At 47.4% G+C, this 27,606-nt stretch overlaps 10 protein-coding genes across 12 annotated transcripts; 7 read left to right on the top strand and 3 right to left on the bottom strand.

Moving 5' to 3' along the window:
• Positions 1-419: 419 nt before the first annotated feature.
• Positions 420-1,152, top strand: BDBG_05411 (40S ribosomal protein S29; the record flags this gene model as incomplete). The annotated part of the gene is made up of 4 exons (XM_002623857.2): positions 420-481; positions 733-793; positions 912-950; positions 1,144-1,152. The coding sequence occupies 4 exons, from the start codon at positions 420-422 to the stop codon at positions 1,150-1,152; spliced, it is 171 nt and encodes a 56-aa protein (XP_002623903.1).
• A 1,014-nt stretch (positions 1,153-2,166) lies between these two features.
• Positions 2,167-5,586, bottom strand: BDBG_05410. Of its 2 annotated transcripts, none has more exons than XM_031722132.1 (3): positions 5,290-5,586; positions 2,991-5,225; positions 2,167-2,870 (listed from the first exon to the last, which is right to left on the bottom strand). In XM_031722132.1, exons 2-3 carry the CDS (start codon positions 5,201-5,203, stop codon positions 2,675-2,677), a joined length of 2,409 nt encoding a protein of 802 aa, XP_031578948.1. In that variant the 5' UTR covers positions 5,204-5,225; positions 5,290-5,586; the 3' UTR covers positions 2,167-2,674. The 2 variants fall into 2 exon arrangements, with proteins under 2 accessions (XP_031578948.1, XP_031578949.1); XM_031722133.1 differs by having other exon boundaries at positions 2,202-2,870; positions 5,299-5,552.
• BDBG_05409 (mitochondrial 37S ribosomal protein RSM18) lies at positions 5,399-6,611 on the top strand. The gene is made up of 3 exons (XM_002623855.2): positions 5,399-5,843; positions 5,923-6,161; positions 6,275-6,611. Exons 1-3 carry the CDS (start codon positions 5,720-5,722, stop codon positions 6,479-6,481), a joined length of 570 nt encoding a protein of 189 aa, XP_002623901.1. The 5' UTR covers positions 5,399-5,719; the 3' UTR covers positions 6,482-6,611.
• A 170-nt stretch (positions 6,612-6,781) lies between these two features.
• BDBG_05408 (actin cortical patch component) lies at positions 6,782-9,101 on the top strand. The gene is made up of 3 exons (XM_031722131.1): positions 6,782-6,903; positions 6,957-7,045; positions 7,147-9,101. The coding sequence occupies exons 1-3, from the start codon at positions 6,888-6,890 to the stop codon at positions 8,881-8,883; spliced, it is 1,842 nt and encodes a 613-aa protein (XP_031578947.1). The 5' UTR covers positions 6,782-6,887; the 3' UTR covers positions 8,884-9,101.
• A 62-nt stretch (positions 9,102-9,163) lies between these two features.
• BDBG_05407 (uncharacterized protein) lies at positions 9,164-12,902 on the top strand. The gene is made up of 6 exons (XM_002623853.2): positions 9,164-9,306; positions 9,403-10,746; positions 10,831-11,236; positions 11,293-12,345; positions 12,416-12,577; positions 12,663-12,902. Exons 1-6 carry the CDS (start codon positions 9,211-9,213, stop codon positions 12,761-12,763), a joined length of 3,162 nt encoding a protein of 1,053 aa, XP_002623899.2. The 5' UTR covers positions 9,164-9,210; the 3' UTR covers positions 12,764-12,902.
• Positions 12,903-12,911: 9 nt separating this feature from the next.
• Positions 12,912-15,507, top strand: BDBG_05406 (transcriptional coactivator HFI1/ADA1). Its single transcript, XM_002623852.2, has 4 exons — positions 12,912-13,430; positions 13,536-13,810; positions 13,909-14,014; positions 14,083-15,507. Exons 1-4 carry the CDS (start codon positions 13,211-13,213, stop codon positions 14,742-14,744), a joined length of 1,263 nt encoding a protein of 420 aa, XP_002623898.1. The 5' UTR covers positions 12,912-13,210; the 3' UTR covers positions 14,745-15,507.
• On the bottom strand, positions 15,158-18,905 carry BDBG_05405 (pre-mRNA splicing factor prp1). The gene is made up of 3 exons (XM_002623851.2): positions 18,389-18,905; positions 15,951-18,240; positions 15,158-15,873 (listed from the first exon to the last, which is right to left on the bottom strand). The coding sequence occupies exons 1-3, from the start codon at positions 18,778-18,780 to the stop codon at positions 15,730-15,732; spliced, it is 2,826 nt and encodes a 941-aa protein (XP_002623897.1). The 5' UTR covers positions 18,781-18,905; the 3' UTR covers positions 15,158-15,729.
• BDBG_05404 (16S rRNA (-N6/-N6)-dimethyltransferase) lies at positions 18,767-22,051 on the top strand. The gene is made up of 4 exons (XM_002623850.2): positions 18,767-19,243; positions 19,315-19,536; positions 19,615-21,206; positions 21,341-22,051. Exons 1-3 carry the CDS (start codon positions 18,974-18,976, stop codon positions 20,356-20,358), a joined length of 1,236 nt encoding a protein of 411 aa, XP_002623896.2. The 5' UTR covers positions 18,767-18,973; the 3' UTR covers positions 20,359-21,206; positions 21,341-22,051.
• On the bottom strand, positions 18,996-23,126 carry BDBG_05403. 2 transcript variants are annotated; one of them, XM_031722129.1, is made up of 8 exons: positions 22,722-23,126; positions 22,642-22,657; positions 22,507-22,516; positions 22,331-22,450; positions 21,787-22,262; positions 20,833-21,725; positions 20,683-20,775; positions 18,996-20,619 (listed from the first exon to the last, which is right to left on the bottom strand). In XM_031722129.1, the coding sequence occupies exons 1-8, from the start codon at positions 22,746-22,748 to the stop codon at positions 20,464-20,466; spliced, it is 1,791 nt and encodes a 596-aa protein (XP_031578945.1). In that variant the 5' UTR covers positions 22,749-23,126; the 3' UTR covers positions 18,996-20,463. The 2 variants fall into 2 exon arrangements, with proteins under 2 accessions (XP_031578945.1, XP_031578946.1); XM_031722130.1 differs by having other exon boundaries at positions 19,225-20,619; positions 22,507-22,657; positions 22,722-23,057.
• Positions 23,127-23,425: 299 nt separating this feature from the next.
• BDBG_17263 (uncharacterized protein) lies at positions 23,426-26,889 on the top strand (the record flags this gene model as incomplete). Its single annotated transcript, XM_002623847.2, has 5 exons — positions 23,426-23,469; positions 23,558-23,854; positions 25,098-25,138; positions 25,211-25,374; positions 25,498-26,889. The coding sequence occupies 5 exons, from the start codon at positions 23,426-23,428 to the stop codon at positions 26,887-26,889; spliced, it is 1,938 nt and encodes a 645-aa protein (XP_002623893.2).
• Positions 26,890-27,606: the final 717 nt, after the last annotated feature.

Here is a 27,606-nt window from a genome sequence, read left to right as displayed (position 1 = left end):
ACTCCGCAAAGGGCCTGTGAAGAATATCATAACAATGAAGGAAGAGAGTCAACCTGCCATTAGATTTTATAATAGCCTTTTATTCTAGAAATACTGTATTCCAGCATCATGTTCCAATTCTTCAGCAGACTATCCGAACACACGCTGTTGCCTCCAATTGGAAGCTCTTTTTAATCTTTCTGCTTGCAAGTTCCAGTCAGGAGTATAATCACGTGATGCAACCCAGTGGCCATTCTTAATCCGGTTTAAAGCTCCCAGCCTGGAGCATTACATAATCCGCCGTGCCGAAGGACACACAGAATCGCGATCAAAATTATCTCCACCGCTTGCACTTCTCGACAACGCCCGACGACGATACATACCGACTCCGACCCCGACAAGACCAGCAATCCCCTCCATCCCTCCACGATCTTCTCAAGATGACGCACGATTCCGTTTACTACAGTCGTCCCAGGACCTATGGCAAGGGAAGCCGCCAGTGGTAAGCATATATCACCCATGCACTTTTTCGCTCCCCGAGGAATAGTGATAGTAGGAGATCGGGAAAAGAGGTTCGGAATAGGCTTCTTCGGAGGGGTAGACTTTATATGACGGAAAAAGGAGAAAGTGATTTGGAGATGATGGAAATACAGGAAGAGAGGGGAATGTGGGGGACCGGGGAGAAGAAATGTCAGATTTGGATTTTTGGAAGCTGTTTCACTGATTTATGCAAATTTCTTCGACATAATATAGCCGCGTCTGCGCACACAAGGCCGGTCTCATCCGCAAGTATGGTCTGATTGTCTGCCGTCAGGTAAGCGAAAACTAATACACACTCCAATTCAATAGCTTCGCCTCAGTTTATATTGAGAAGCGTTGCGGCGCGGCACTGGGAATTCAAGTCGCTAACGTTTTCTCTTTCTGGGTTGTAGTGCTTCCGTGAGAAGGCCGCCGATATTGGCTTCGTCAAGGTAATTATTGATTCTGGAAATATATATATGCACCCTCACAGACCCTTCGTCCGGCAAGATAGCAATTGGCAATAGGATACCACAATCCGTTGCGGACAAGAGCGCAATTCCGTGGAAGCAAATGGGACTGAGAAAGGGCACATGCAACCATGGGGAAACAAGACAAGAAAACTAATCAATTCCGTTTATTTAGTACCGGTGAACCCTTCTCTCGTCCTCCCCCTCTTAGCAAATCGCATCTTTCGTCCCGCGCCGCATTTATCGATAAATGAAAAGTAAAACCCTCTACCTATGCTATGACCCGTCCGAACTTAGTCCAAACACTCCCGAAAGCATATGATAAGAGTCACATTATTATGCAAGAAGGGGAAGAAAAAATACGTGGGAAATAAACTTCAATAAATGTTTGACGTTAACTGAGACGGGGGGGAAATTGATAATGAGGTAGCAAGGCTAAATTAACATTGCGATTTTGTTGAGAGGGTTTCTCCTTCTTTTCCCTCTTCCTTTTTTCCGACCCCCTTTTCCACAAATCTCTCGCCCTCTTTTCTTGTTGTAATGCCTTGTCGGGAATCCAAGCAATGTGAGATTTTATTTTACGATGGATGGGTGTTTTTTGCGTGTGTTTTCTTTTCCCGGTCTTAGAACGCCCAAAACAAAAACAAAACAATACGAAAAAGATAAAAGAAAAAAGAAAAAATTGAAAGTCAAAATCAGTCGTCTTCAATTGATTTTTTTCACCCGTGTTCTCGCCTTTACACCTGATATCCCTCGCGCTTCTGGTCCCCGTCCGTGCATGTCAATAACATCCCTAGAGAGCGTCCGCATCTGCATCCCTTTCCATCTACCCAGTAAGGGTTTATTTATCCCCATCACAGACAGCTCAAACAACAATAAAGGCCATCGACCGCGTTCTTCAATTTTATACAGCACCCCTGTTGCTTCAATTGTTCAACACTATCAATTCAAGTTGATGAATGAAAGGAGTCCGTCTCGGTTGAAGCTTCTGTGTAAAGATTTTTTTTCTTCTCTTTCCCTCTTGTGTAGTTCAGCTAAATGTATATATAGCGGATGATCCCAGTCGACTCCGGTGCTTCTTTCACCATTCAGCCAGAAAAGTCGTTTCTTCCTTACGACACCAGTTCTAACAGAGGTGATAATGTTTCCAGGCTTGACATCTAAATTCATCAGAGATGTGAAATCCCTCATTAAAAGTGGCAATACTTTTAGATGTTATAGTCTGTGATATTGATTTTTCTTAGAGAGGAGGTATGTCTACCGCAATGAGGATACTGGGTAATATTGTTCGTACGCAGTTCAACCCACCGTCGCTTTTTATATATTAGAAAAGCAAAATTATACAGTTATATAGGTAATGTATGTACATGTATAAAAGCAAGTGGATAAACGGAAACTGCCCAATTTCCAATCGAAATGGGTTCCAAACATACGATGTACAGTACATCGAAGAATATGTAGTACACACACACACATTGCTCGCCGGTCACTTGGCGTTGGAAAAAAAAAAACCCAAAGTACAATATATGTACTATACATATCGCAACTAATCAGAGGAACGTCATCAGGTGCCATAGGTCCGTTATCAACACCTCATGGTCGAAGCATCCTCTTAACTGCGGCCCCTGTTACGTTCGCCATCGATTTTAAGTTTCCGCTGCACGCACTCTCCTCCTGGCTAAGTAAGGAAAACTATTTCTCAATGATCATTCTCCCGCCCAGTCTTGGGAGTTTCCATCTCCATCCCGATCGGCAAGGTCAAAGGAGCGAATTCCATCCTCGTCGACGGTTGCGGGTAACTTTTCAAGTTCGGTCCAGAGATCTGGATAGGCTATCCTAGCCCACGACTCGGCTTGGTCGCGCCATTTCTGGTTAGGGAGGCCGTTGTAGAGGAGCCCGATACTGCAGTGGGAGATAAGGAGGGATGGGTCTTGGTTAGTTAAAGGCTACTACTTTGGTCATAGTGAGGGGAAGACGGGGGTTAGGGGGAAGTTGGGGGGGGAGCGGATTAGCAACACGTACGTAGCAACGGTAGGGCTCTCTCCGGTTTCTGCGCGCATAGCACTGATAGCCTCTGAAGCACGCTCAAGTTCGCCATGGGCACTCAACACACGGATATAGTTATTATAAGTCCTCCTGTTCAGGGGGAGATTGAGCGATTTCAACTTCTCCACCATCTGGGTTGCCTCCTGCAGTCCCTTGCGATAGGTCGCGCATGCCCGGAAAAATAGCGTAATAGAATAGTAAGAGGGGCCTTCCACCGAATGCAGAATATGCCTGAAGAACTCCATTGCCTGCTCAGGATCTCCGCATGCAGTATATGCAGCCATAAGTTTGTGCAGTAAGCTTCTCGTCCATTGCACCTCGACATCCAGCTTCAACATGTTGTGCACGAGGAAGATGCCTTCGGAATAAGCGGTTTTAGCTAGGCCATGGAAACACATCGCGTACGTTTGGGCTGTAGGTCGATCTTGTGGGTTTACTTTCTTGCGCATATGTCCAAACGCAAGGCATGCCAGATCTGGACGGCCGCGCTTGAAAAATTGTTTCATGGTATTCGTCCAGAACCCGACGGGCGCGTATGGGACCGCACGGGCCAGGAGCTCATGAACCTCCCAGGCGGTTTCGACCGACTCTTTTTGGTCGGCAATAAATTGTGCAAACGGCTTTAGAACCTGTGAAAGCCCTGGTACGCTGCAGGAGCTGACGAATGGCCTTAGTAGCTCTGAGATGCCCTCTAGGTCATGTCGGAGGAGCAGCATTCGGCACAGTTCTTCCAGAGTAGCAGCCTCAAGGCGGCATTCTGATTCCAAGAGCCTGTCGATGAAAGCTAGGACGGTCTCGTCTTCAGGATCAGCTTGCGCTGCCTGACAAAGTTGTCTCATAATTATGTTCCACAAGGTAACAGCCTTCCCTTCAATCAGCTCGCCCAAATCAAGCTCCTCCCATAAACACATTGCGCCGGGAACATCTCCAGCGTCTAAGCGAGCAGTAACTCTCGACATACCCGTAAACGCATCTGGCTCTAGACCCCATGTCTTGGCAAGTGAGATAAGTTCGTCAATGCCATTATACTCGCGCTTGAGGACCTTGAATTCCAAAAGCTTGTTGAAAGTAGCGATCGTTAAGGTCGAACCCAAGTCAGGATTTATGCTACACAGGTCAACCAGTTTTTTGTTAACAACATCTGCTTCTTGCCCTTTTCTGACCGCTAGAAGCAAAACTGCATCTCTGACTTCCGGCGTTGGATTCCGGCGTGGAACTGTGAGTAGGTCTCTAGCCCAACCGGCCTTGCCATGCCAAATCATAGCATTCGCAGTGGCAAGTGTCGCAGCAAGAGTAGGCTCGAAAGGGTTCTTTGTCTTGTATTCGTAGATATATTTAGATGCCAATCCCGCACTCTCGTTCGCAGCTGCCACCGTCAATAGCTCTTGGGTCTTTTGGTCTAGTTGAATGCTATGTGTTGTCATATGATGGAAGATTCTGTTCAAAGCTCCTGGTTCCGCTTTCAAAGCGCCCTTTGCCACAGGTATCCAAGGGTCAATTCCTGCGTTTCGGAGGGCAGATGACCGGTAATTGTCAATTATTTGTAGCGCTTCGCGGATCTCCCCGGTGGCCGCTAGGATATGCAAATATGCGTACAGAACCTCCTGGCTAGGAAATGGTTCAGCGGCGGCTTCTTGTTCAAGCTGGGAGCACATCTTCCGGAAAGCTGACTTTGCAAGGGTGGCTACGTCATTATTGGCGTGGTGTTCCCATTGTGATCGCGACAGGGCATTTAAGATGTCTTCAGGTTCCGCGATACTCAGATCCAAACCCGCCGATTGATTTTCTTTTACGGCACTGTCCAAATATTCCCACGCCCATAACAAGAATTTTGCTTGCGCCGCTGTTAAAATTGTAGGATTTTCGAGTCGATGTTGAATGAAAGATGAAAATGCCTTCGCGATTGCGTCTGGCGTCGATTGAGATTTCTCCTCCAAAGCTTCCGCCAACTGCCTTATTGCCAGGCCCCCATGATCCACTGATTGGCCCTGCTTGTCCCCGGACTGAATATCCGTCGGGCTAACTGTAGGGAAGCCGAACAGATACCTCCGCTGGATTTTATATAGGCAGTGCCGTTCGGCGGCACACGATGGAGCTGATAACGCCAGCCGTTGCCGGCATCGCAGGTGAAAGTACGGTTTGTTTCTTAGGATTGCGCGAAAAGTTCTTTGAGAGAGATAGGATCGCATGATTGATTGATACTGTAGCTGTCTATATAGACATATTATTCAACGTCAGCTCAACCCCAAGAATAGTTGTTTGAGCATGAGCTCACCAAATATACATTTTATTTAATCCATGCCCCTAAGCACCGCGCAAGAACAGCCAGTTTGCCCCGCTGGCGGAATGGAAGGGATTGGAAAATATTTTCCAAAAGTAATATTCAGGTGTCAATAGCTAGTCCTGCATTGCTTCTGGAGCTATCACTGATATCGAATAACAATTTAAATAAATGTCCAATGCTCGGTGGGCTCAATATCAATGTGGTGTTTTTGTCGCTCTGCTGCTAAAGAAATAAAAAAAACGTCCGCCTTCAAAAACGCCCCGTCAAGGCTTGGCATCCGACCAACCGAAATATTTATGATCGTCCAATTTCTTTTCATCCACCGCAACTCAGCTACACATTGAACTAAACACCACGACTTCCACACTCTCCATTTCTGTTTCCCTCCCGTTGGCTTCCGGGTGGGATCTGGGAATGCACAATGGCTTCTAAGACCAGCTCAGTATGTTCCCTTCTCCACCAGACCTCACGCACCCCGAGCTTCGTGCAGGCGGCGGTCCAGCGACGATGCAATTCTACCAATTCTTTATACAGTCGATTTGCTGGTATGTAGCAATTCAATCTGGGGCGCTTCTGTATGGAGATGTAACATAAACGCCATCTAATACAATTAAATGCTTGCAGAGAGAAGCCAACGCGAATCGATGATGAAACAGTCCATGAGGGAGCGATTCGAGAAGCAAGCGATCCAAGAACAACGAGCCCGGGCTTTCGAAAGACAGCAGAAGCGCTACTGGGAGAGTGGTGATGTATACTCGCCGCACGATCTGAGTCCGGCAGAAATGATGAAGTGGAAAAAGAAGAAGAGCCCGTCGACGGATGCGTTCGATGCCTTGTCTCTGAACCCGTTGCACCTATACAAGGTATGTATGCCTCCGTGCCATAAAAACAACGATATCACAGACCCCATGTTGTCTATATCATTTGTTATATCCTAATCATTTTCTAATCATTTTTTACCTGCTCGAATGTTTAGAATTTCGCTATCATGTCCGAGTACATGACCGAGATGGGTCGCATCAGACACTCCTCCGAAACTGGCCTGCGACCAGTCAACCAGCGCAAGATCTCCAAAGCCATTCGCAGAGCTGTAAGCTTGGGCCTGATGCCAAGCGTTCACAAACACCCTGAAATCCTTGCTGCGGAGGCGAGATCGAAGATACAACGGGGGATGAACCCATAACCTTCTTCCATATGTAAAATAGGCGTTGGGATATTTGGATTTGCGTTCTCCTTTGCTTTAGACGGACTGATTATATTCTGTATCATAGTGTTTGTAGATATAAAATTTCACTACCATTATTTTTTACCCGTCTCTCTTATTCTTTTCTACATGGATCTCCTATTCGCTGTCGTCTTATTTCCTTGCGAAGGGCAGCTGAAGTTCCGACATGCAGCCTTATTATACCATACATAGTATCTATAGTGGCTGCGGCCGGGGCAACCCTGGAGTATTTCGTTTTATTTAAAGAACCCCACTAGAGTTTAACTACGTACCCCATCAACCACTCTTTATGGCTTGGAAGTAATGTTCATAAGTTTGACAACTATTGCAAATTATTCAATAAGATTCTCCTAATACCTACAGAATGTCCATTAAAAACGGTAAACCTCGGTTTTATATACTTGGTGGTGGCAGCGGTGCTGATGTTCTCTAGATGTCATCTTGGCCCCGAGCCCCTCCACCACGCGAGGGCAGCCAACACAGCTCTCATGCGACTCTAAAGGAGAACGCTTAGCCTACGCAGTACGTTCGGACCAGATGAAATCGCATTTGCCATTTACTTTCTGAGAATCCTATGCTTTGAAAACTGACTGTGTATATGCGATACTCGTCGTGAAACCTAGTCCAACAAATCTATCTTCCTACGCTCCATTGACAACCCCTCACTCTCAAAACAATACACGGAACATAAAGCAGAAACAACAGTTGCGCGGTTTTCCCCTTCTGGCTATTACGTTGCAAGCGGCGACGAGAGCGGCACTGTCAGGGTATGGGACTGTGTTGGGGAAGGCATTACAAAAGGGGAATACTTCATTGTCAGCGGTCGTATCAACGACCTTGCATGGGACGGAGACTCGCAACGGATCATAGCAGTGGGCGAAGGAAAGCAGAGATTCGGTCATTGTTTCACTGCAGATAGCGGCAACTCAGTTGGCGAAGTTACAGGCCACAGTCAGAGAGTCAATTCCGTATCCATTCGGCAACAACGACCCATTCGCGCTGCCACTGCCGGAGATGACAAGTCTGTCATATTTTACCAAGGCCCGCCATTCAAATTCAACACGAGCAATGGCTCAAATCATTTCAATTACATCTACGGACTTGCCTTTAGCCCGGATGGCGCAAATCTCGTCAGTGTCGGCGGAGACCGACGGATTTGGCTCTACGATGGGAAAACTGGGGAGAGCAAGACTCAAATAGGCGCTGGGGAACACACCGGCAGTATATTGGGCGTCTCCTGGTCGCAGGACTCGAGGAAATTTGTCACAGCCAGCGCGGACCGGACCGTGAAGATTTGGGACGTGGAGCATGGGAAAGTCGTGCAGAATTGGAAGATGGGCGAGGAAGGGTCCGTGAGCATACCGGATCAGCAGGTTGGAGTTGTTTGGCCCTCCGGAAGAAGCGATGGCCTGATTATCAGTCTGGCTCTCTCTGGTAACCTCAACTACCTAGCTGAAGGTAGCGAGAGGCCAACCCGCGTTATCCAAGGTCCTCAGAAGAGCATTACCTCCATGGCTCGATTTGATATTGGCGATAAGGAAACCCTTTGGACCGGGAGCGTTGACGGCAAACTTTACAACTGGGATGTATCGCAGGGATCCGCAGAACGAGTTGATGGGGAGGGCCATCCTAACTATGTCAATGGCCTAGCACCCACGGGCGAAGGCAATGGCCGTATATACAGCGTCGGTTGGGACGACACAATTCGTTCTGTGGACGTATCTACAAGCACATATACCGGAAGCGCAACCAAACTTGCCAGCCAGCCGAAGAACGCTGCTGCGGCTGCCAATAGCATGGTTCTTGTCGCAAACTCAGAAGGCGTTGAGATATTCAAAGACGGAACAAAAGTAGGTGATTTCGCTTGCGCGGCGTCTCCTGTCAACGTCGTTGCTGCGCATGGTAGCACTGCCGCAATTGGATGCGACGACTCGTCCGTCCGAATCTGCTCTATTAACAACCACACAATATCCCCCTCGGTGGAAATAAAAGCTTCAAGAAACCCGATCACTGCGCTCGCCTTCTCGCCAGATGGTTCCTTGATAGCCGCGGGAGATTCACGTGGGCGCGTGCTAGTCTACAAGACAGCAGATGGCAGCATTGTTACAGACCGATGGACAGCGCATACCGCACGCATCACCTCTCTCGCTTGGAATCCTGAGGGCACCCATCTAGCGAGCGGAAGTCTAGATACAAACATTTTTATCTGGAGCTTGGCTTGTCCCGGGGACTGGCTGCGGGCTCCCAACGCTCATAAGGAAGGGGTCAATGGGGTGGCCTGGATCACTAGCCGCACCAAAATCGCATCGGTTGGGTCTGATGCCGCTGTTAAAATATGGCAGCTGGAAGATCTTAAGTAAATAACTAAATATGGACTGTTAGACCCTGTGGGGTGGTTGTTCTTGTTGGTCTTCAAATGAGAGGTAATGGTAGTTACCAGCTTAGCACATAGCATTGAATGAAATTATTTATGATTATACGTAGACTGATGACGTTTCTAATTCTATTATATTTATTTGACTACGGTTTCTAACCATTATTGATTTTATGTGAATGTTTTTTGGTTATGTACAGAGAGCGTGTATTTACCGCAGTTTGGTGTGGCAGTATTTATTTATTTAAGCAAAGGTCTGACATCAAGGCTTGCCAGCTTCCAACTTTCGCGCAACCAGCTTTGGGAGACATCAATGTCACCACCGCATCTGCTCACCAAGCCATGCAGTAAATTTCCAGACGCGATGACGCCGGCATCATCCACGGCTGGTCGTTTCCTCAGACCTAAGGTAATTAATTAGTTGTGCTCTCTGATAGCTTTAATCAACGCCTGAAAAGCTTATTGTTTGGTGTATTTACTTGGCTGACGGAGCTTTCACGTCTAGCTCAAACAAGCCTCCTTCATCCTCCCAAGTACTGGACAACGGCTCAGAGGCCTTATTAATTTATCGCCCGACAGAGAAAATGATAACCTGGGAGAAAGAGAACCGTTACTCGGCCAGAGCGCAGTGGTTCCAAGCGCCAAAACCGCGACATTCTGGCGCAAACTCCATGAAAGATTTAGAGGTCTCATATATGCGCTGTACTTATTTACTACATCCGAAGCCGGCAGAGGTGTGCTTAAATGCAGCATCGCCTATTTGATTGGCACCTTGGGGACATTTTTACCGGTATTTGCGGCTTTCCTTGGGCGGCAGGATGGAAAACACATGGTGGCAACCATCACGGTATACTTCCACCCAGCGAGGACGAGGGGTAGCATGATATTAGCAACGATACATGCTTTCTTGGCATTTACATATGCGACCCTCATATCTGTGACTAGCATGGGCATTTCGGTGTTCTTTGAGGACAAACTTGGTCTCCTCCCTCTTGGGCATGCGATCGTCCTCCTCGTTTTCTGTGGAGGGGGACTGGGCTTTATTGGATGGGTAAAGCTTCGGCGTGCTGATCCGTTGGCAAACGTGGCCTGCTCTCTTGCGTCTCTGGCTATCATTACTGTTTTGACAAAGGAGGGAGCTGTACAACAGGGCGACTTGTCCCTTGCTAAAATATTCCAGGTTCTAAAAATTATTGTGATGGGAGTCATAGCGACTATGGCGGTTTGTTTTCTACTCTTCCCCGTGTCCGCACGAACCCAGCTTCGCAAAGATTTAGTTGAGATTACTGGTTCGCTGGGCACTATGCTAGCGATCATCATGGAGAGCTTCCTGCAAGGGTCCGCAGAGCATCTTGAGAAGGACTCGTTCAAAAATGCTTCCAGCCGGAACAAAAAGGCATACGTTGCGGTTGATAAGTGGCTAAAGGAGGCTAAGTTCGAACACTACTTTGCGGGGACGGAAAGGGAATATCGCCTTGAAAAAAAGCTTGTTCGGTGTATTCAGGACATCACCCAGAATATCGGAGGACTTCAGAGCGCTGCCACCCTTCAATTTGACCTTTTAAAGCAATCAGAGCAACATTCCCATGTTACCCCGATTCAAGAAGGCGTATACTCATCCTATTTTAGCTCCGGGTTACACCCTTCGATTTTCTCACCGGCTGCACTGTCTCTTAACGAGGAACCAAGTAACTCAATCCCTGTTCGAGATCTAGCACACGGCGGCAGGCCAACGACAGATCTAGGTGAGACCCTCTTGGGATCTAGCCCAGGAAATCACTCCCATTCTCTTCCACTGACTCCGGCGGATATTTTCGAGAAGTTCATTGTTCACCTTGGCCCTTCAATGGTATGTACTGTCCGGCCATTTTCTCGAAGACAGCTGTGAAATTTCCCAGCTACGTACTAATTTGCTTTTCTTTCTTTCCCATAGCGTGCATTAGCATATACGGTGACAGAAATTCTTGGAGAACTTCCGTACACCCCTGGCCCAGAATATAAAGTTGCTGTTAACTGTAAATTTCGCACCAGCTTAGATCGAGCCCTAGATTTATATCACAGTGCGCGAAATGATGCATTGAATATGGTATATTTACAGAAAGATTTTGTCAAGGTCAAGTCCCTTGAGACGGAAGCTGACCTTGAAGAGGTTGCGGCAAGTTGTGGTCATTTCAGTTTCTCCCTCCAAGCATTTGCTGAGCAACTCAAAGAAATCCTAGAAGTGCTTGATGAGCTTCAATTAGAAACCGATGAACGCCCCAACGGCAGGTCCTGGGGTTGGCTCAGATTTTGGCGCCCTACGCCTCCTGATCATATCAATAAGTGGACTGCTGTTTCAAGTAAGTTCATTCTTTTAAATATGGATGCTTTAACATAAAATAGTAACATTGCATAGGGTCAGCGGCAGAGCGTGGGGAACCAAATGTTCCAGCCGAAAGTTTCCTTGTCCCAGGAAAAGACGACACGCTGCAACCGCCAGATAACCTGTCAGCGAGGGACAAGCTGAGATACAGAGTATGGAAAGCATTGCGTATCTTCCGACGAGACGAAACAAAATTTTCCATCAAAGTGGGTGCCGGGGCGGCCCTGTACGCTCTCCCCGCTTTCTTGCCATCGACGCGACCTTTCTATTCTTACTGGCGCGGGGAGTGGGGTTTGCTATCCTATATGCTTGTTTGCTCTATGACAATTGGCGCATCCAATACAACGGGATTTGCCAGGTTTTTTGGAACGACTTTTGGAGCGATATGCGCGTATATAGCTTGGAAAATTACTAACGGGAACGTTTTTGCTCTTGCATTCATCGGCTGGGTCATGGCGTTCGGCACCGCCTACCTTATTCTGGTTAAAAGCCAGGGCCCGATGGGGCGTTTCATTGTGCTCACTTACAACCTCACTGTTCTATATGCCTACTCTCTCTCAAGAGACGATGTTGATAATGGCGAAGATGAGGGCGGAGCAACGCCAATAGTACTTAACATTGCTGTCCATCGTGTCGTATCTGTCTTGTCTGGAATTATCTGGGGGATCATTATCACCCGGCTGATCTGGCCTATCAGCGCGCGGAGAAAGCTAAAGGATGGACTAAGTTTGTTGTGGCTCTGGATGAGTGTGATATGGAAACGAGAACCTCTGTCGACGATGACTGATGGAAAGTCCGCCATTGCATATTTCACCCCTAGGGAGAAATTAGAGCTCCAGAGATTCCTGGTCCGCCTAGAAACACTATATACTTCGGCGCGGTCAGAGTTCGAATTACGCGGCCCTTTTCCCGATGCTACGTATATAGCGCTCCTTAGTCGAACTCGACGGATGTTAGATGCCATCCAAGCCATGAATCTCGAGATTATGAAAAACTTAACAGCTTCGGAAGGCGAGGCGGCTATGCTCGCATATACCCTACCGCAGAGAATGCAGCTCTCTGCGCGAATAAGTCATTTATTGTCCGGTATGTTGTACTTTTTGTTGTCATTTTGTCCCCCCTTTCATTTCCAACCTGGGGCTAATGCGCGGCGTAGTGGTCGCATCCTCCATGAAACTCGAGTACCCTCTGAATGACTCTCTACCGGAAATAGAGCATTCGCGAGACAGGCTCCTTGCGCGATTGCACCGGTTCCGTCAAGATACCACGGTCTCTAGGTTGACAACTAATGAAGACTACGCTTTACTCTATGCATATGGTACGTTTTACCAGCACATTTTTGTGCTTCGAGCGCAGTCTCCATATAAGCTGCTAACCTAGTAACAATTATGAACCCTCTATAGTTCTAGTTACGGGACAGTTAGGAAACGAAATAATGACGATTATTGGCGAATTAAGCAAACTGTTTGGGATATTGGATGAGGATATACTGAAGCTGGATTAGGACAGGGGGCGTTTATTCTATCCATGCAATATGATTTTACTTCTTGTAAAAATAATTCCCCAAGTATATTTATAGGCGTATTCAAACGAACACAGATATCCAAAAGCCATAAATATTATTACCCAGCGTAGATAACTTACTGCTTATGCAGAGCCTTTCGTAAGTTGTTGGTTTCAACCATCCGCCGGCTCCCCAAACTTAAACCCACGCACTCTCTAATCACCACCGCTCCATCTCAACCTCACTCCCTGCGGGGAACCAACGACCTCGTCCATCGCGTATCGAGCATTCCCCTTATATTCCATCTCTAAATGACCTCTCTTCCCCTTTCCCATCGCCATCTGGTATAAAGCCGTCCATTCCTTTTGCATGAGGGCGTAATCTACATCTTCCTCTGGCTTCGCGCAGCCCCTCGCGCCGCTGGTTCCCTTCTGTCCTTGAAGCACAATGCAGATCGACCCGGCCGCGCTGACTGGGGCAACTTCATCGTCTACTATCCCGGTGACCAAGCAGCCTGTTGTTCTGCCTCCGGTAACGACCCAGAAAACATCCAAGGCTCTTATTTCTGTTCCGCGACTTGACCTTGAGCCGATATATACGGAGTTAAAGGCGGCCATCGGCATTCACTGGACAGAGTACAAGGAGGCTATCGCTCTCTTTCTTCTAGGTACGTTGATTTATAACTTCCCATTTCCTTGTTAAGCTAATATTGACGAGAGTTTTTTTCTAACGTTGTAATTCCCTATTTTTGTTTTGTGCGGGGATGTAACAGGCCATCTGAACCAGCATGAATTCGCATCGCGAGTCGACCATTTCCTCTCCTCTGACCCTAAAATCGAGCACCTACATAACAACTTCGTATGCGCAATCATTGGCAACCTTACGAGAGACCTTCCGGACCATGGCATTGCAGGCTGGGTTTCTGCGCATGATAAACCGACGGTAGTATCAAAGCCTATATCCGGCGATGCGGCGGAGCAGAGACTTAAAACGGAGGTTAAACAATTGCCACCAAAAGATAGACGAAGATTAAAGGCGCTTCCTGAGGTATGTGTGTCTATGTCTATCTAAAAGTGTCACTTTTTTGGTGGGTATAAAGACGGTGGTGTTCTGACCAGGATATATATTTTTTCTTTTTTAAATAGCCGGACCCCCATTCTATACCCAATCCACTCGAGGAGTATCACCAGGCCAAACAGATCCGGCTCCCCGATCAAGTACCTGCCAGTGCTGGAGGGCTGAACAAAACAAGTAGGTGTATATCAGTACATGGCTATGGCGGAGTTTGTGAATATAAAAACCTAATTTTTTTACTCTAGACTGGGAACTTGAAATTCGAAAACGTTACGCTCAACCCCTAGCCTCGGAAATCGGGGAATTTCCCGATGCAGATTCGATATATGCGCGCATGGTCCCAATATGCTACGAGGAGTCGGTGGTCAACGGAGCTTCATTTCCATGCGCGGTGTTCATGTCCATCGCAACCGAAAATTTTGTAAAGGAATTCCTGTCTACTGTGTTCGCGAGAACAAGACTGAATGGACCCTCGGGGACCATCAATGGAACCATGACGCGAAAGTACCGACGGCAGCTTGAACGCGAAGAAATGGCATTCACCCGAGGAGAGTTAGTAAAGAACACGACAAGTGGCTTCCTCCCCGTCGAGGCCAAGGAAGCAAACACAAGACAAGCACTTGGTGTGCCGGACTTGAGATTGGCCCTGGAACTTGGCGGCGGCCTGCTAGGACATATGCCCCTGGTCGTCGATGAGATATTGGGCGGATACGTCGAGGAAGAGCTTGAAGCTGAACGACAAGACTACATGGAGAGCTTAAACGAAGCCAACCACCTAAACGGGGTCGATGGGTACTCCGATGATATGGATATTGACGAATCCGGTTGGGAGTGGGATGGCGCAACTCCCAAGGATCAAGCCCAGCTAGGAAGCCTTCTTGATGATTGCCTTTCGATGGCAGCGTGAGGCGTCTGCCCATTTGTACTACTTTTCACGTCCATTTTCATTTCATTCCTCGTATCTAGGAATGTTGGTCATGTATATACCATTGGAGTGAGTGAGTCGGTGGCTAAGGCGTTTGGGACCTTTTTCTTTTTGGTCTTCCTTTATTACTTGCTCTGCCACCATTTTTATTGTTTACTATGTTTATTTACCCCTTTGCCTTGTGTGTTTTTTTGTTTGTTTTCTATTACCCCCTATATATAAACCATAATGACCACCGACTCTGAATGAGGTGGGATTCATTATTCATTACTTTGGGATACCTCGTGATTTTCATGCTTTGTGGCGGGGCCCGGTGCATGGGTGATTTAAGGGTTTCTATTTTCTTCTTTTTTTGCTTCTTCCTATTGTTTTTCCTTCCTGTATCTATATACTTATACTTCCGGCGCGCGCTTGTGTGGGCTACTTTCTCACAAAAATTGATTAACTTGGGAATTATGCTTTACTATTCTGGGAGGAGTGGGTTTCAGCTAATAGTGTCTCTGCTGGAAAAGGGCAACCCGTTTGTCTCTGAATATTTACAGCCATTGTTCTTGTCATTGTGCCAATCGTTGGGCCCGTGCTATCAGATCCAGATATCATCGTTACGTATTCTGTTGTCCAGGTTCATACGGGTTGCAATTCCTGATGAATGCGTTACTGGTGGTGTATTTATAAATGAACAGAGCAGATATCCTCATAACATTATCATAATATATGAACCCGTTAACTTCAGTGTAGCTGTTAAGATAAATGGACTTTGTTGCCAATGGAAAGGTTACATATAAAGTTTGATTGTAAGTCATTTCGCCATATTCCCATGTTCGAAGAGTTTCCTAGCCAAGAACACCGTAACCGCCTATCAATCCGGAAATTTGAGGGATAACAAACAAAATAATCTGTATCAATACAGCTTGAAATGTGAAACGAAATCGGGATGTGCATTCAACATTCAAAAACAAACTTTCTTCTATTCCAAACGCGCCGCCGTGAGTTTTAGAATTTCCTCTGTTGACTTATGCGCGTTGGCTGGATCTTTCGCAATGAATTGCCAAACCTCGCCATGCTTCGGCTCGTTGGATATGCATTTGCTGATGACGTCTTCTCTCTTTTCCTGTTGGGTAGAAGATGATATATCAGTTATCTCTCATAAAAGCTGGGAAAGGTAGAATGAAGGAGCCATCTGCGTACATCAGTACCATGCTGCAATAAGAACTTATAGTACCACGCCCACACATCTCCCAAATCGCTATTTGAGACAATCGCCTTCTCAAACCACGTCATGGCTTTGTCGAGTCTTCGCTCACCCCAAAAGATGCGCGCTACTGTCACAAATAAGATGGGATCGTTATCCACCTTCTTGATAGCTTCTAGACTTCGCGGCTTCCGGTGTGTTCGCGGTTCCAGGTGCCAGATACTCTCGCTCCATAGAAGACCTGAATTAGGGACTTCCTGTAGGGCCTTCGCCATGAGCACTTTGGCCTGGTTTATGTTGTTTGCACGCCGTTCAACACGTACGGTTTCAGTCCAGAGCTCTGCATTCTTGGGCACTGCGAGGCGCGCTCGATCAAGGATGGATCGTGCCTTGACGACTACTCCTGCTTTTTCTTCGAGGCGAGATGCAAGGAGCCACAGGGGTACGGATTTAGGGCACGCTCTGGTTCCGGTTCCATATGCTTCTCTGGCTTGAGGGTATTTATTTTGTTCCTCATATATTTGACCTTTCATCATCCACAACTTATCCGCTTTAGGGTAAAGTTGAAGCCCTTGATTAACAAGGTCGAGAGCCTGTTCCCTGTTCCCTAACTGGCGCTCAAATGCAACACTCTTGATCCAGACACGATCGGTCCCGGCTTCGCGACGTGCCGTCGAGAGGAGTTCCCTTGCATGTTCAGTCTGATTCGCATCCGCTTCTAGCTTGACGGCCGCAAGCCAAATGTCTTCGTTATCTGGATTTTGATTGAATGCCCTTCCAAGAACCCTTCTAGCATTGTCAATTTCTCCAGCTTGCCATTTTTCTTTCGCAAGCTGCATCCACAAGCTCTCACTTTGCGGGCAGGCTTCCACGGCCTTGTCCAATAGCTGCCATAGGCTTTCTTTGGTACCATGATTACGTTCCAAGTCCGCTGCAGCAAGCCAGATATTTTTCTTATTGACAAATACTCGCAACGCGTAAGCATATATTGCTCTCGCGGTTTCGTACTTGCCCCTAGCAATGCTTCCTCGAGCGTCTTCCATCCAGATATCTTTTCGATCATCGTCTTCATCCAAGCCCCAACCCAGGGTTTCCCGAATAATAGCAGCGCAAGTAAGAACTGCTCCTTCCTCCTCACATTTTTCCGCTTCTGCGATCCACTCTTCTCGTTTTAACATGGCAGATTCCCTCGCTAATTCTTGGACAGCCCGTTTCATCACGTTGACCCTACCAGCAGTCCCCATTTGTTCTTGGAGTCGAGCAGCCGCAATCCATACTTCGTGGCTAGTTGGGACCGCCTTCCGCGCAGCGTTTAGGACCTTTTGCGCATTCTCTGGGGTTTCAAGACGAGCCAAGGCCAGCCATAGCTCTACTGAAAGGGGAATCATTTCGGTTGCTTTGGCGAGAAGAAGGCGTGCATCTGCGGGGTCCTCTTCAAGATTAACCGCTTCCTTCCAAATGGCAACAGATTGCGGAATGTGGAGAATAGCTTGTCTTAGAACATTCTTTTTAGCCCGGGGGTCTGATTCTAGCCTCATGGCCTCAATCCAGAGTCTAGTCGAGGTGTCGTTATTTTTAATCGCGTTGGCAGCAATAATCTTTGCATTATGATTGTCATTGAGCCGTATATTTTCCAGCCACGCATCTTCGCTTTTTGGGCATAGTTCGCATCCTTTAGCAATATAGCTCCTTGCAGCAACTATCCGGCCTGCGATCTCTTCCAAACGAGCGATAGCTATCCATCCTGGGGCATACTTAGGGTTTGTTTTCGTGACTGATTCTAGCAACACCCGGACTCGCTTAATGTCCCCAATTTCCACTTCCCCGGCCTTTAGTTCAGACTTGGTTAAGCTGGTCAAATAGCCCTTTGGATCGATGTTAGTTGCACTTCCAGCTGCCGCGTCACCTGTCGATCCTTGAGCAGCCTGATCAAGTCTAACCTGAAGGACTTTATCTCTCGCGGCGCCAATATCTGCAAAGTTTGTAATTGTGCCATCCGTTTCCCCACGCGGCACTACGGTCTCCGTGCCGTCTTCCGCGATTGTGGTGTTAAATTCAGTAGAATCTCTTGCGCTGGCAATAACACTATCTGGGACGGCGTAGAATCGATTTCTCAAGTTTTGTTTGGCCCTTCGGTTCTTTCCCGTGAGGTCACCAACCTCTGGGATATTTGCCCAATCTTCATCGGTTACTGTAGCTAAGGAGCGTTTGAGGTCCGCAAATTGCTGCTGGATCTTCGGGTTGTTTCGTTCGTATTCTTCGCGCTCTTGTTGTTCTCGAGCTTCCCTAAGATAGAGAAAGGTTTTTCATGTCGGCAATCTATCCAAAACGCTTCATGGAGACACGATAAACCCACAGTTTTCAAAATGATAGGGGTGGGGAGATATGTTTGTACAAAAAAAAAAAAAAAAAAAAAAAAGGCGGAGAGACAAACCTTCTTAATCTCCGCCTCCTATCCATCTTCTCATCTACCTCTTGATATATCCGATCCGCCTCGTCGTCATCCCTGTCGTACTGCCCGTATGCAAAAAGGCCGACCTCATTCTCGGGGTCTTGAAATCGGTCGTCCTCTTCTTCTTCTATTTGCTTATCGGCCCTGTCTCCCTTTCCCTTTTCGCCTCTATTTGACGCGCCATATGCAGTTGGAGGAGCTGCACCAAGGAGAAGTGCACGCTTCGTGAGGGCTTCCTGTATCTGTTCCGGGGTGGGACCCTCTCTGGCTGGACCCAAGTCCGAACGAGTGGTGAAGCCGGTGGCACCTCGTCCTAAACCGGCCACATAATTTTCCGGCGCAGGCTGACTGAGAAAGTCTTTCCGACCTGTCATATTGTATGAAAAGAATGCACTATCTTAAGCTAGAACGCAGAGGAGATAGCTGAGCCCCGATGGAGTTTGTTGCTGCATCTGCATCTATGAAGAGTCAGGGAGGCCCAAGCTATCTCGGAGCCCGCAACAACATAAATCCGGATAGGGTCAAAAACACCTAAAATTACAATCCATCCCACGACTCGACTCGAAGATGCGAAAGCGTGGAATTGTGCGTCCACGAATTACTATTCCCACTACTCCGACTATTTGTGGCCGACAGCTGAGCAGAGCAAAAATGCCGAAAGCCCCGTCGAAAAAGCGCAATAACGCTTCCCAGGCCAGCCCGTATGCCCAAGCTGCTGCCAAAACCAAGGCCGCAAACAATGTATTTCGCATGAATACAGACATTGGCCAGCACATTCTAAAAAATCCAGGTGTTGCTCAGGCTATTGTGGACAAAGCGGATCTAAAACAAAGTGATGTATACGCTATCCGACACCATATATATATATTTGTACATTTCAAATGTCGTTTACTAAGTGTTTTTTTAAGACCGTCCTTGAGATTGGTCCTGGGACAGGTAACTTGACTGTCAAAATACTAGAAAAGGCGAAGAAGGTCATTGCTGTCGAGTTGGACCCGCGAATGGCTGCCGAAGTCACGAAGCGAGTGCAAGGGAAGCCAGAACAAAAGCGACTTGAAGTTCTACTAGGTGACGTGATCAAAACGGATCTTCCGTATTTTGATGTCTGCATCAGCAACACTCCTTACCAGGTAAAGTTTATCTTGGTTGATACATATTATAAGCCTTTTGAACAGAAGAGATTAATAATAATGTAACTATATATATAGATATCTTCTCCCCTAACCTTTAAACTCCTCGCTATCAATCCGGCACCACGAGTATGCATTCTCATGTTCCAACGAGAATTCGCAATGCGCCTTTTCGCCAAACCTGGCGATAAGCTCTACAGCCGTTTGTCTGTGAATGCTCAAATGTGGGCAAGAATCGACCACATCATGAAAGTCGGGAAGAATAACTTCAAGCCGCCTCCCGCCGTAGAATCGAGCGTGGTCCGCATTGTTCCCAAGAACCCGCGCCCACAAATCAGTTATGATGAATGGGATGGCCTTTTGAGAGTTGCCTTTGTGCGGAAAAACAAGACGATGAGATCCAGCTTTCTTGGTACCACTAGTGTCCTTGATATGCTGGAGTCGAATTACCGAACATGGTGTGCCCAGAATAACATTCCAGTCGAAGATGGCCCTGTAGAGGGACTCCAGGATGAACTGATGGACACAATGGAGGAGCAAGGAGAGCTGGAGGAAGAACTAGATGGCGCTATGGACGTCGACGATGACGGAGATGTACCGGAGTTCTTTGCGGACGACAAGCCAAAACTTAATTCGAATCCATCGAAGGAGAATCCAGGCCGCAAAAAGAAAGGAAAAGTACGGGAACTCGTCCGGGAGAAAGTCAGACAGGTTCTTGAGGTCGAAACGGGTCTTGCAGACAAACGCGCACGAATGTGTGATGAAGGCGAGTTCCTCAAACTCTTGTGGGCCTTTAATCAGAAGGGTATACATTTCAGTTGATCTCTCGAAGACAGGAAACTCAAACCCAAGGGCTCAAAAAATCGATGTATATGAACACCATGTCAACTTATGGCCCGCGGCAAATGCTGGTACAGATCGAACCGGTCAACCCGGGCCTGAGGGCGTTCCAGTGCTGGTTCGGAGATGGGCACTCGAATCTTGAAACAAGCTCTGCCATATGAACGCCTCACTCAACAAAAGCTCAATATCCTTCTCGGTCCAATCTTTGGTGGGAAGAGCTTGGAGGAACATCATGATTTCCTGATAAACGCTTAGCTGATGGTTTTAAATTTCCCATTCCCGGTGTACCAAGGGGAAACGAACCTGAAAGTCCATTTTAAGGAGCTGGTCTGACCACTTGACAAGGAATGCTGCACACACGTAAAGATGAAATCGGGAGAAACCTTGTTCCTCGGCCTGGGTTCGATGTTAGCCGTGCGAAGATTTTGAAGGGAAAAGAGGAGCTATATATACCATATATGTATCCCACATCCTTATAGTGTTCTGGATGCTGACCTCCCTCATCAAAAGACAGTTCATCCAGCGGAAGCTGAACTGCATGAATTCAACACCCTCCTGTTCGAGATGCTTTGCTAGCGTGGAGTCAATTCGCATCGTGAGATCGCGAAGTGCTCCAACTTGCCTGTGTATACCTGGTTGAGCATATATATAGTTGTCTTGAATACCATCGAGAAGTTTCGTTAGACACCAGAATGAATCGGCTTCAACGGCATCAAGAACAGTTTTTGGTAATTGTCCGGGATCCATCCCCTCCTCTATATTAAGATCCGTAATATATGTCCCTAGAAAGACCTGCCAGAATGGCGTGACTAGATCGTTGATCCCCTGTACGTATCCACTCGCCGGATGCCGAATAGCCCACACGTATAAGATCCTTTCAAGTGACCTTTGCGTTGCCTCGTACCCATATAATGGGATATGAGGGTTTGTACGAGGAATATCAATACTGATTTGATGCCAGATAGCTTCATCCAAGCCTCTTCCAGTCCCACCATTAGATGTGGAGACCGCACCGCTGGGTTTATCCACGGTTGAGTTTCCCCTCTCAAAAGCCTGTCGAACACCATCAAGATACTCTTTTCGCTTTCTCTCGAGGGCGACTACGCGACGCTCACTATTCGTTGGCAAATATCCTAACAGAAGCTGCCAAGTCATCGCTCGAACCTCATCGGGAACGCCAGACCAGGCGAGGTCGCGAAGCTCTGGAAGAGATACAGTACTTGATTGGAGAATGCGCTTGAACTTGTTGATTCTGCTTATACGGCTTGAGTGAACCTCTAGCTCTTTAGGGGTTCCGTTAGGCGGAGGAGGAGAGTGGTTAATCAAGTGGAGCGAATTTGCAGGATCTTAACGCAGAACTTGTTAGTTGTTATTTACCATCATCGCCAATAAGGATTTGAAAGTTACCAGTCAATAGTTCCTTGTATTGTGGACGCAAAATCTTGCCATCCGTCTTTTTTGCCGTTGGGTAACTGAGTATACCCCTTTCCTCTGCAATATCAGAACTATTCGTGCGTAGTCTGGCTGAGGGTAGATTGGGGTTTAGCGTTGATGAGCCATTTATACGGCTCTTTGAACCCCCTCGCGCATCACCCCCTGCTGTCTGGAGTTTATATCGAGACGCTCCTTTTTTTCGCATGCTCGTAACGCTGGGAAGCCCAAACTCGTCCTCATCATCATCATAGAAAAGCTCATCTTCGTATCCATCGTCATCATGGCTCCAATCTTCTCCGGGTTGTGCCATTAAGCTCGCATACGGTTGACGATTTGGAGGTGCGATTCCACCTGGTTCTGTCAAGTGGGTAGAACTACTACTCCGGTTATTGCTACTTGTACGTGGTGACATTGGTGATACGTGCTGTCGCGTGTAAGGCGATGTGGTCCTAGGGGCGCAACCGCAGTCAGATATCAATATCAGGAACCTCAGTTGCGGGGAAAGCCTTGAACTCACCTCACCATGTCCGCATGGGAGTAAGATGCTCCGATGACTGTATTTGGGTCAATTACTCCATGGAGTTTTTGCTGTTGCTGCGACGATGATCGGGTTTTCCAGAAAGGCGATGCTATCCGTCTTCGTTCAAGCTTGTTAGCAAATGAATCAGTGAAATCTGGGGGAGAAACACCCACTCGGTTTGGTCTAGCAAGCAAGCAACAAGGCAGAATGTTAGCAGAACAGTCAGGAAAGATTAATATTTCGGATAGTACGATATCTTTGCAGTTGGGCATTATGATTCCTTCCAAAGGGTGACATTTAGTACGGACCGACCTGGACCATCTCCTGCTCAGCGCATCAATTGGAATCAGCATGGGATCCAAGACACCATGTTTATGGAGAGCCATACCTGCTGCGGGGCCTTCTTGTTCGCCATATCTGAATACCCTTGGAATATAGAGGCAGAATTACGGAGCAATGAGGAGATAATGCTCGTAATCCCCAGTGAGAGGGGAAGAATAATAGTAGACGATATCTAGCGATGCCGTCAAGGTGTCAATAGAGCAGAGCCATAGCTGGCGGAAGGGCTGCTGGGTGGAATTTATACGGTGAGAACCCTAGTACCGTATTGTCACGTTCTCCACCACATCATATTGCTTCAAATGGAACCCAATAAGCCATATCAAGGACAAAGACAGTGCTTGGCATAAGTTTGAAGCTTTGTATTAAAATTATTAAATTGACCTTAACTTACCGCCAAATTGAGATGTGAAAAGCTTTCAATTTAGGGTGGTATGGTGACTCTTAGTGAGGCGCTGGAACCTTCCACCTGTGGCAAGGTTGGTTGCAACAGACGTGACAATACCGTACGCAGAAGCACCTCAGTTTAGACCATATGTCCAAATTAGGATTAGCCTGCCAAGCGGCGCGTCTTCCAACCACACCTCCTCCTTGCTCTTGAGCCCGTTTAAATTCTCTCAATATCAACACAGCGTCCACCTCGCCTGCTATCATCTCCAAGCTAACTGTAGCTGAAGCTTGGGTACTTTATATACGAGGATTATCCAACTTATTCAATATATTTGACGCTTGAAACTTCGCGACAGCATCATCATGACTGAACCAGAAGATCTCGAGGAAGATCTCTTTGCTGATCTGTAAGCTTCTTCCACCTCACGGAAAGCATCTAGCTTTCCCAACTGCCCAGGAATTATAAATTGCCTGTACTAAAGCTCGTTGAAACAGTTACGATGCAGATGACAGCGCGCAGCGCGCAGCTCCCCCAGCTGCTACGCCAAGTTTTCCAGAACCCCAGCCGCCACCGCAAACTGAAACGAACACGTCCACGGCACAGCAACCAACTAGCGACAATAACCAAAGCCATCATATAGAAATTCAGTCGGAGCAGCAGCATTTGATGAATGGCGACCAACGAAATGGTGCTAATGAACCGACGCAGATGACACAGGAAAGTGATCATATTCAAAGCCATGTAGAGTCAGGAAGTCATGGGAGTCATGGAACCGGTATTAAAGAAGATGGGTAAGTTGTACTTACATGCATTCTGATGAATATTTTATATTGTTCTTTTTCTCCACTTTCACGTACGGAAACATCGGGCTGTTACCAATGCTGCAAACCGTGGGGAAACGAGAATTATCATTTTGTCTTGGCTATTGTATTTATACCGAGCTGTGGTTGGATCGTCGCTGCCGCACTGGTTTATTTCTATAGTGCCATCGACTGGCATTTCGGACATTCGCTACAAGAAGCATGATCTGGCCCTATCCACACGTATTTATATACATATACTTGGCCCACATTTGAAGCTGCCCCGTGCAAGGAGAAACTTTGGTATCACACCGGGTATTGATGGAGGCTTTGTGCAAGCGTGTGGGATTGGGTTTGCTACTGGGGTTGAGCTACTCGAACAGGAATGGTGGATACTTGGAAGTATGGGAAAGCGGATGGATAGATCTTGAAGGAGGGATCCTACATAGTGTTCCCGGCAACCAGACAATGATCAGAACAAGGGTCTCGGATTACCACCCACCACGTTGTGAGAAGGAATTGGAGTCGATGAGACTTAGACGAAGCTCTTGCCAAGCGAGCCAGTTATTCAAGCGACTATAGTACAGCTGCTACTAAAAGCTTCTTGTCGATATATCTTGATAGAACAGAGCAGGAAATAGACACTTCAGCTGTCTTGAATTCTGGGATATCGAACAGCATTACCTAGCTACGGACTTTTAGAAAGGCAGAGAGGATCTTCGGACAGAAAACAAAAGAAAGAAAGTACACTCGTCCCAAAAAATTTTTACAACTGCGTCTTTTCCAGGCCAAAACTGGCTTCAGCTCTGCATACGTGCATATCCGACGATGCTCCTGATTGAGCCGTGTGCCTGAGAGATTCAAACCGTCAACCAAGATCCGTTTGTAAAGGAGCAATCATTCCTCAGTCAATTTTTCCAATGTGCGCAGCTAGCTCAACCCTTGCAACCAACACTCCGGCGAAGGAGACATGTCGGATCAGCGATTGATAATGAAAACTAAACACGCCACCCCCCTTAACCGATCGCAGCCGCGTTCATGAAGTTCCAATGTTCGATATCATATCACAGCTCTGATGCTGAGTTTCAGCAACGCATTGGTCGTACACTTCGGCACTAAAATATTTCATTTTTGCGTGCATAGTTATTTTTTGGTTATTTTTATTATAGCATGCATCTCTGTCAACTTTGGTTTATTATTGGGGCCATTATGACTAATAGGTTTATCTATATAGCAAAATGTTTATCGGGGGGTTGAACTGGGAGACAACTGACCGTATGTACCCAAAATCCATTCCGGAAGAAGCAGGATATTTAACAATCTAACTACGGATGTTCCACATGCTAGAATCACTCAAAGACTACTTTTCCCAGTTCGGAGAAGTTCAAGAATGCACTGTAATGCGTGACGGCGCCACCGGACGCTCAAGGGGATTCGGCTTCCTCACTTTCAAAGATCCCAAGACTGTGAACACTGTGATGGTGAAAGAACATTATCTGGATGGTAAAATTGTAAGGACTGCCCTTGGCTATTGTCCTGCTCCCACTTCAACCAGATGTGTCGTACACTGCGATAGCCGGCTAGCTGTTGATATCTACATGAGAACATATGAGCTCACAAAGCAAAACAAATAGATCGACCCGAAACGCGCCATTCCTAGAGATGAACAGGAGAGGACAAGTAAAATATTTGTCGGTGGAGTTAGCCAAGAAGCAACAGAGCAAGACTTTAAACAGTTTTTTATGCAGTTTGGTCGCGTCGTGGATGCCACTCTCATGATCGATAAGGATAGCGGCCGGCCTCGAGGGTTCGGGTTCGTAACCTTTGACAGCGAGGCAGCTGTTGAAGCGACCCTATCTGGCCCGCTAGAAATCCTCGGGAAACCGATCGAGGTCAAGAAGGCGCAGCCGCGCGGGAATATGCGGGACGATGACGACCGAGGCAGGGGTTCGCGCCGCGGCATGAGAGATCAACAGGATCGTTATGGTAGGGACAATGATCGCTCTGCTGGTCAGGAGAATTCGCAACAACAAAACACCCAGAGTCAAGGAGGCTTGACAAGTGGCATGAGCCCGCAAATGATGGCACAATACTGGCAGCGTATGCAACAGTATTTCGCCCTAATGCAGCAACAAATGGCTGCTGCCGCCGCTCAGGGCCAACCTGCTGGAGGCGCAATGGGGATGGCGGGTATGAATCCGGCGATGTTACAACAGATGAGCGCGATGGGTGGTATGAGCGGAGGAGCACCTCAGGGAGCGATGAGTCCTGGATCTCAAGTCCCCGGTGCCCAAGTGATGCAAGGCATGATGAATCCAGCCATGATGCAGCAGATGCAGCATATGCAACAGATTCAGAACCAGGGCCAGGGCCCGGGTCCGGGTGGATCTGGATTTGGAGCAGGCGGAATGGGAGGACAGATGAACAATGCCATGGCCGCTGGACCCGGTCCAGGTCCTGGTATGGGCGGAAATATGGGAGGCGCAGGCGTTGGTGGGAGTGTAGGAGGACCGCCACCGGGTGGAATGGCGGGCGGCGGCGGTCCCAATATGGGTATGAGCGGCCCGGGTGGCAGCTTTTCCGGCCCAAGAGGCGGCCCTGGGTACAATGCTCAGGAGCAAATTGCTTTTGAGCAGCAAAAGTACGAACAGCAACAAGCACGCAGAGCCATCGAGTCATCTCGAGGATTTGCTCCGTACCAACAAGGTGGTCCTACTTCCTGGGAAGGAATGTACGATGACGTCCCGCAGCCAAATATCCCAACTGGTCCACAGAGCGGCGGTAGCATGGGCCGGGGAGGTGGAGGAGGTATGGGCCGTGGAATGTCACCAAGCCACGGTATGCCACCACAGCATGGTGGTGCTCGGCCATCGCCTGGTAGCAACAAAAGCATAACACCACAGCCACAAAGCGCGCCGCCAGCGAATGCACCTACCGGGCCGCGAAACGCGGGGAAACCAGGGGCGAACTACCGTGGCGGAGGCCGGGGTGCTCATCGGGGATTCCATCCTTATGCTCGCACTTGAAACGAATAGGATACTGAGAACTGGATTAGTTGGCTTAAAAAATCAAAGGGATATACGCTGATAGATATGGGTGACTTTTTTCCAAACGAACGAGTCGGGTTTATTTTTATTGTTAAAATAATTACACCGGATTCGTCTATCAACGTGTCGATTACGCCTTTAAGACTCAACGAGAGTTCCCTTTCATCCACAAAACGAGCTCTCCTCTCTACTTGGTGATCATTCTATAGGTGCGCTTGGTGGCCCTCATACTTCGAAAACACGGCCAAATCAATACAACTCTTCAAAACGCGTGCTTTTCCGTCCTCTTAATAATCTCGACACGACCTCGTTTTGCTTTCTTATCTCTGTTTACTCTACCTTTCCTTGCTTCTTGTTTTACGGACGGCGTCAAAACATTTCTTCCTTTTTTGTACCTTTTTCGCCCCTTCATAAGTTGTCGTCAACCCAGAGTTCATGTTCCTCTTCTTTTCGTTTTGATCGCGCTACCGCTACAAAACCCATTTCCAATGCTCCACGTAAATAACAAATTTTGTTCCAATTTTTATCACGTGTTGTTCATTTGATTATCCGACTCTATCGTCCTAATCGTCATTTGGCTTTTGAAATAATTTCCTCGCTTATTCTTCTCCGAAGTGATTTGAGTCTGTCTTAATTCTCTCCTTCTTGAGGTGTATTGTAATATAAACAATTTAAAACAAAATAAGGGCACAAAGA

The sequence above is a fragment of the Blastomyces gilchristii genome (genome assembly GCF_000003855.2).
Source record: "Blastomyces gilchristii SLH14081 genomic scaffold supercont1.11, whole genome shotgun sequence".
NCBI lineage: Eukaryota > Fungi > Ascomycota > Eurotiomycetes > Onygenales > Ajellomycetaceae > Blastomyces > Blastomyces gilchristii.
The sequence above is the reverse complement of the archived record's forward strand: the minus strand, read 5'-3'. Positions and strand labels throughout refer to the sequence as shown.

Bases quoted from the DNA above. Each gene is read 5' to 3' on its own strand.
- BDBG_05409 (XM_002623855.2), top strand. From the start codon at position 5,720: ATGGCTTCTAAGACCAGCTCAGTATGTTCCCTTCTCCACCAGACCTCA. The intron at 5,844-5,922 runs GTATGTAGCAAT...AAATGCTTGCAG, and splicing joins TTTATACAGTCGATTTGCTG to AGAGAAGCCAACGCGAATCG. The intron at 6,162-6,274 runs GTATGTATGCCT...TCGAATGTTTAG, and splicing joins ACCCGTTGCACCTATACAAG to AATTTCGCTATCATGTCCGA.
- BDBG_05404 (XM_002623850.2), top strand. From the start codon at position 18,974: ATGCGAAAGCGTGGAATTGTGCGTCCACGAATTACTATTCCCACTACT. The intron at 19,244-19,314 runs GTATACGCTATC...TGTTTTTTTAAG, and splicing joins CGGATCTAAAACAAAGTGAT to ACCGTCCTTGAGATTGGTCC. The intron at 19,537-19,614 runs GTAAAGTTTATC...CTATATATATAG, and splicing joins TCAGCAACACTCCTTACCAG to ATATCTTCTCCCCTAACCTT.
- BDBG_05403 (XM_031722129.1), bottom strand. From the start codon at position 22,748: ATGGCGAACAAGAAGGCCCCGCAGCAG. The intron at 22,263-22,330 runs GTGAGTTCAAGG...TTGCGCCCCTAG, and splicing joins TCCCATGCGGACATGGTGAG to GACCACATCGCCTTACACGC. The intron at 20,776-20,832 runs GTATATATAGCT...CATCGAACCCAG, and splicing joins GGATGTGGGATACATATATG to GCCGAGGAACAAGGTTTCTC.
- BDBG_05406 (XM_002623852.2), top strand. From the start codon at position 13,211: ATGCAGATCGACCCGGCCGCGCTGACTGGGGCAACTTCATCGTCTACT. The intron at 13,811-13,908 runs GTATGTGTGTCT...TTTTTTAAATAG, and splicing joins GATTAAAGGCGCTTCCTGAG to CCGGACCCCCATTCTATACC. The intron at 14,015-14,082 runs GTAGGTGTATAT...TTTTTACTCTAG, and splicing joins TGGAGGGCTGAACAAAACAA to ACTGGGAACTTGAAATTCGA.
- BDBG_05407 (XM_002623853.2), top strand. From the start codon at position 9,211: ATGTCACCACCGCATCTGCTCACCAAGCCATGCAGTAAATTTCCAGAC. The intron at 10,747-10,830 runs GTATGTACTGTC...TCTTTCCCATAG, and splicing joins TTCACCTTGGCCCTTCAATG to CGTGCATTAGCATATACGGT. The intron at 12,578-12,662 runs GTACGTTTTACC...AACCCTCTATAG, and splicing joins CGCTTTACTCTATGCATATG to TTCTAGTTACGGGACAGTTA.
- BDBG_05405 (XM_002623851.2), bottom strand. From the start codon at position 18,780: ATGACAGGTCGGAAAGACTTTCTCAGTCAGCCTGCGCCGGAAAATTAT. The intron at 18,241-18,388 runs GTTTGTCTCTCC...TCTCTATCTTAG, and splicing joins AGGAGGCGGAGATTAAGAAG to GGAAGCTCGAGAACAACAAG. The intron at 15,874-15,950 runs GTACGCAGATGG...TCTACCCAACAG, and splicing joins TATTGCAGCATGGTACTGAT to GAAAAGAGAGAAGACGTCAT.
- BDBG_05408 (XM_031722131.1), top strand. The intron at 7,046-7,146 runs GTACGTTCGGAC...CGTGAAACCTAG, and splicing joins GAGAACGCTTAGCCTACGCA to TCCAACAAATCTATCTTCCT.
- BDBG_05410 (XM_031722132.1), bottom strand. From the start codon at position 5,203: ATGCGATCCTATCTCTCTCAAAGAACTTTTCGCGCAATCCTAAGAAAC. The intron at 2,871-2,990 runs GTACGTGTTGCT...CTCCCACTGCAG, and splicing joins GAGAGCCCTACCGTTGCTAC to TATCGGGCTCCTCTACAACG.